A 6,000-nucleotide genomic window follows, 5' to 3' on the forward strand; every position below is an offset into this window, starting at 1 on the left:
ATTTATTAAGCGCTCACTAGGGGCAAAGCGCCGGGGAGGTTACGAGGTGATCAGGTTGTCCCATGGGGGGCTTACAGTCTTCATCCCCATTTTACAGGTGAGGCCACTGAGGCACAGAAAACTGGTCACTGAGGCCCAGAGTCACAAAGCTGACAAGGGGTGGAGCCGGGATTTGAACCCACGACCTCTGACTCCAAAGCCTGGGCTCTTTCCAGCGGGACGGGGACGGCGTCCGGCCTGCTTATCCTGTATCTGCCCCGGCGCTTACTACAGTGCCTGCCACATAATAAGCGCTTAGCAAAGACCAATTTAAAAAATAAGGGCCTGGCAACGTCGTCTTCGGCAGGGGCCCAAAGCCTTCGGAGGCCCGTTCCCCGGGACGTCCCCGATCCCTGGCCGGGGCTTTGGGCGAACCCCGAACACCCGTGGGGGTCGAAATCCAGAGGATTAAGGAGAGCAGATGCGTCCACAACAGTTGGCGACGGCGGGGTGAGGGCCCGGGGAGGCCAAACCAGCCTGGACATCCAGGGGCCCAGACATTGCGGAAACATTTCTCAACAGTCGGCCGAGGGCGAGAGGCCACTTAAATACCCACCGAAGCCGCTCCCCGGCTCCTCCTAAATTTAACCCGACCCTAATTTCGGATCCACCGTGGCTCGGTGGTAAGAACCCGGGCTTTGGAGTCTGGAGGTCATGGGTTCTAATCCCGTCAGCTGCTGTGGGCAAGTCACTTCGCCTCTCTGGGCCTCGGTTCCCTCATCTGCGAAATGGGGATGAAGACCGTGAGCCCCCCGTGGGACAACTCGATTGCCTTGTGTCCTCCCCGGCGCTTCGTTTTCATAGTGCACGAACAGAGCGGTGGGTTGTCAGCTTACAGTCTAGTGGGGACTTGCGGAGGTAAATGTACAAAATAGTGGGAGGATGAGATCAAGCGCTTAGTACAGTGCTCTGCACACAGTAAGCGCTCTAAATACGATTGAATGAATGAATACAAAAGGATATACCAGGGAGTAGTCCGAATACATCAAGATGAAATACAATCCTGCTCCTCCTCCCCTCCCCAACACCCCTACTCCCACCCTCTGCTCTACCCCCTTCCCACCCTACAGCATTTGTGTATATTTGTACATACTTATTATTCTCTTTATTTTATTAATGACGTGTATATATCTATAATTCTACTTATCTATTTTGATGCTATTGATGCCTGTCTACTTGTTTCACTGTCTGTCTCCCCCGTCTAGACTGTGAGCCTGTTGTTGGGTAGGGAGCGTCTCTATCTGTTGCTGAATTGTACTTCCCAAGCGCTTAGTACAGTGCTCTGCACACAGTAAGCGCTCAATAAATACAATTGGATGAATGAATGAACAGTGCTTGGCACATAGTATGCGCTTAACAAATGCCATCATTACTATTATTATCCCAAGCCCCCACGTTTCCCCAAGGCCGACAAGGATTTATGACGACCTAGGCAAAGGACGGGATCTCATTCTTTTCTATATTTATACATATTTATTTGCACCTATTCACTACTCTAGAGAGGCAGCGTGGCTCAGTGGAAAGAGCCCGGGGTTTGGAGTCAGAGGTCATGGGTTCAAATCCCGGCTCTGCCACTTGTCAGCTGGGTGACTTTGGGCAAGTCACTTCACTTCTCTGGGCCTCAGTTCCCTCATCTGGAAAATGGGGATTAAGTCTGTGAGCCTCACGTGGGACAACTTGACTACCTTGTATCTACCCCAGCGCTTAGAACAGTGCTTTGCACATAGTAAGCGCTTAATAAATGCCATCATTATTATTATTATTTTATTAATGAGGTGTATATAATAATAATGATGGCATTTGTTAAGCGCTTACTATGTGCAAAGCACTGTTCTAAGCGCTGAGCACTGTTCTAAGCGCTATAGCTATAATTCTATTTATCTTTTCTGACGGTATTGATGCCTGTCTGTTTTGTTTTTTCTTGTCTGTCTCCCCCTTCTAGACTGTGAGCCCGTTGTTGGGCAGGGACCGTCTCTATCTGTTGCCGATTTGTACTTCCCAAGTGTATACATATATATACATAAAAGAAACAGCGTGGCTCAGTGGAAAAGAGCCCAAGCTTTGGAGTCAGAGGATGTAGTTTCTAATCCCAGCTCCGCCACTTGTCTGCTGTGTGACCTTGGGCAAGTTGCTTTACTTCTCTGGGCTTCAGTTCCCTCACCTGTAAAATGGGGGTGAAGACTGTGAGCCCCATGTGGGACAACCTGATGACCTTGTGTCTACCCCAGCGCTTAGAACAGTGCTTGGCACATAGTAAGTGCTTAACAAATATCATAATTAATATATAAATATGTACATATATATATATATATATATATATACATATAAACCCACTTAGAACAGTGCTCTGGCATTTAGAACAGTGCTTGGCATGTAGTAAGCACTTAACAAATATCAGAATTATTATACATATATATATCTATGTATATAGCTATATATATGTATAGCCACTTAGAACAGTGCTCCAGCGCTTAGAACAGTGCTTGGCACATAGTAAGTGCTTAACAAATATGATAATTTATATATATATGTACATATATATATAAACCCACTTAGAACAGTGCTCTGGCATTTAGAACAGTGCTTGGCATGTAGTAAGCACTTAACAAATATCAGAATTATTATACATATATATATCTATGTATATAGCTATATATATGTATAGCCACTTAGAACACTGCTCCAGCGCTTAGAACAGTGCTTGGCACATAGTAAGTGCTTAACAAATATCATAATTATTATGTATATGCACATATATATATATATATAACCACTTAGAACAGTGCTCTGGCGTTTAGAACAGTGCTTGGCATGTAGTAAGCACTTAACAAATACCAGAATTATTGTACGTATATATATCTATGTATATAGATATATATATGTATAGCCACTTAGAACAGTGCTCCAGTGCTTAGCACAGTGCTTGGCACATAGTAAGCACTTAACAGATACCATCATTATTATTGTTATTATTATCAAGAAAAAGGCCAGACCTGCAGTAAATAAATGAAGTCACAGTCTCAGGCCGGACTCGTCATTCGTAAAATCTGAGAAAGTGGCTCTGGGCCGGAAGGACGTGACTGGCCCCGGCCTGGAACTCCGAGGCGAAAGCCAGTCAGCTTCAATCGTATTTATTGAGCGCTTACTGTGTGCAGAGCGCTGGACTAAGCGCTTGGGAAGTCCAAGTTGGCAACAGATAGAGACAGTCCCTACCCAACGACGGGCTCACAGTCTAGAAGGGGGGAGACAGACGACAAAACAAAAGAAGTAGACAGGTGTCAAAACCGTCTGAAGAAATAGAATTAGAGCTATGTACACATCGTTAATAAAATATAGGAGTACTAAATATATATAGACACAAGTGCTGTGGGGAGGGGATGGGGAGGAGGAGAGGAAAAAGGGGGCTCAGTGTGGGAAGGCCTCTTGGAGGAGGAGGAGGGGTAGTTACTGAGAGCTTTACTGTGGGCAAAGCATTGTGGTAAGTACTGGGGAGGGGATCATCATCATCATCAATCGTATTTATTGAGCGCTTACTGTGCGCAGAGCACTGTACTAAGAGCTTGGGAAGTCCAAGTTGGCAACATCTAGAGACAGTCCCTACCCAACAGTGGGCTCACAGTCTAAAAGGGGGAGACAGAGAAAAAAACCGAACATACTAACAAAATAAAATAAATAGAATAGATATGTTCAAGTAAAATAAATAAATAGAGTAACAAATATGTACATATGGGAGTTGGCAGGCGGTCATGGAGCTGGTGGGCCCAGGGGCAAAGTGGGGAGGGGGCACTGAGCGGCCTGAGGGCGAGGAGGAGGAGGAGGAGGAGGAAAAGGAGGAAAAAGAGGAAAAGGAGGAAGAAGAGGAGGAGGAGGAAGAGGAAAAGGAGGAGGGGGAAGAAGAGGAAAAAGAGGATGAGGAGGAGGAAGAAGAGGTAAAGGAGGAAGAAAAGAAAAAGGAGGAGGAGGAGGAAGAAGAGGAAAAGGAGGATGAGGAGGAAGAGGAAAAGGAGTAGGATAAGGAGGAGGAAGATGAGGAGGAGGATAAGGGGGAAGAGGAAGAAGAGGAAAAGGAGGAGGATAAGGAGGGAAAGATGAGAAGGAGGAAGGGGAAGAGGATGAGGAGGAGAAAGAAGAGGAAAAGGAGGAGTAAGATGAGGAGGAGGAGAAGGGGGAAGAGGAAGAAGAGGAAAAGGAGGAGGACAAGCAGGGGAAAGATGAGAAGGAGGAAGGGGAAGGGGAGGAGGAGGAGAAAGAAGAGGAAAAGGAGGAGGATAAGGAGGGGAAAAATGAAGAGGAAGGGGAGGGGGAGGAGGAGAAAGAAGAGGAAAAGGAGGAGGATAAGGAGGGAAAGATGAGAAGGAGGAAGGGGAGGAGGAGGAGGAGGAGGATAAGGAGGGGAAAGATGAGAAGGAGGAAGGGGAAGAGGAGGAGGAGGAGGAGGAAGAAGAGGAAAAGGAGGAGGATAAGGAGGGGAAAGATGAGAAGCGGGGAGGAGGAGGAGGAGAAAGAAGAGGAAAAGGAGGAGGATGAGGAGGAGGAAGAAGAAGAAAAGGAGGAGGAGGAGGGAGTGGGGGCTTCATGGGGAGTCACAACCAACCCCGGCTGGACCGATTGACATCCCGGCTCCGCCACTCGTCCGCTGTGTGACTTTGGGCAAGTTACTCCCCTTCTCTGGGCCTCAGTTCCCTCATCTGTCAAATGGGGATGAAGCCTGGGCGCCCCCCGTGGGACCACCTCATCACCTTGCAACCTCCCCGGCGCTTAGAACGGTGCTCGGCGCATAGTAAGCGCTTAACAAACGCCACCACTATTATTGTTATTACCTCTGGGCCTCAGTTCCCTCCTCTGTCAAATGGGGATGGAGACTGTGAGCCCCCCGGGGGACCACCTCATCACCTTGTATCCCCCCCATGCGCTCAGAACAGTGCTTGGCACATAGTAAGCGCTTAACAAATGCCATCATTATCATTATTATTATTATTTGGTGGGCGCTAGTGGTGTGCAGAGCCCTGTCCTAAGCGCTCTGGGCTGATGATGATGATGCTGATCCTGCTGCTGATCAATCAATCAATCAATCATATTTATTGAGCGCTTACTATGTGCAGAGCACTGTACTAAGCGCTTGGGAAGTACAAATTGGCAACATCTAGAGACAGTCCCTACCCAACATTGGGCTCACAGTCTAAAAGGGGGAGACAGAGAACAAAACCAAACGTCCTAACAAAATAAAATAAATAGAATAGATATGTACAAGTAAAATAAATAAATAAATAAATAGAGTAATAAATATGTACAAACATATATACAGGTGCTGTGGGGAAGGGAAGGAGTGGAGGGCAGGCCGGGGGTCTCTCCAAGCGCTTCGCGCAGTGCTTCCCCTCCCCACAGCACCTGTATATATGCATATATGTTTGTACGCATTTATCACTCTATTTATTTTACTTGTACATATTCATTCTATCTATTTTATTTTGCCAATATGTTTTGTTTTCTTGCCTGTCTCCCCCTCCTAGACTGTGAGCCCGCTGTTGGGTAGGGACCGTCTCTCGATGTTGCCAACTTGGACTTCCCAAGCGCTTAGTCCAGTGCTCCGCACACAGTAAGCGCTCAATAAATACCATTGAATGAATGAATGAATAAATTAATGAATGGTTCGCGCCCCCATCGCCCCTCCCCCAGCTCACCTGGTCCAACAGCCGCAGCTCCGCCATCCTCGGGGGAACAGGACGGGGGGGACGGGAAAGGGGCTCCTCTCCTCCTCCTCCTCCTCCTCCTCCTCTTCTTCTTCTTCTTCTTCTTCTTCTTCCTCCTCCTCTTCTTATTCTTCTTCTTCCTCCTCCTCTTCTTCTTCTTCTTCCTCCTCCTCTTTGGCGGTCCGGGGACGGTGACGTCACCCGGGCCCGCCCCCTCCCCGACCCGCCCACGGAGGGGGGCAACGGCGGCCCCTGCCGGCCGCATCGTGAA

The 6,000-nt window shown here is 47.9% G+C and overlaps 1 protein-coding gene across 2 annotated transcripts in view; it reads right to left on the reverse strand.

Annotated features, from left to right (window-relative positions):
• Positions 1 to 5,782, reverse strand: part of ANKRD44 (ankyrin repeat domain 44) — a 158,842-nt gene extending 153,060 nt beyond the window's left edge. For both annotated transcript variants that reach the window (XM_038749028.1, XM_038749029.1), the window contains exon 1: positions 5,721 to 5,782. In XM_038749028.1, coding sequence (XP_038604956.1) covers positions 5,721 to 5,747 — 27 coding nt within the window. In that variant the 5' untranslated portion in view covers positions 5,748 to 5,782. The remainder of the gene's footprint in view (positions 1 to 5,720) is intronic.
• Between the last annotated feature and the right edge of the window lie 218 nt (positions 5,783 to 6,000).

The sequence above is a fragment of the Tachyglossus aculeatus genome, chromosome 7 (assembly GCF_015852505.1).
Source record: "Tachyglossus aculeatus isolate mTacAcu1 chromosome 7, mTacAcu1.pri, whole genome shotgun sequence".
Lineage (NCBI taxonomy): Eukaryota > Metazoa > Chordata > Mammalia > Monotremata > Tachyglossidae > Tachyglossus > Tachyglossus aculeatus.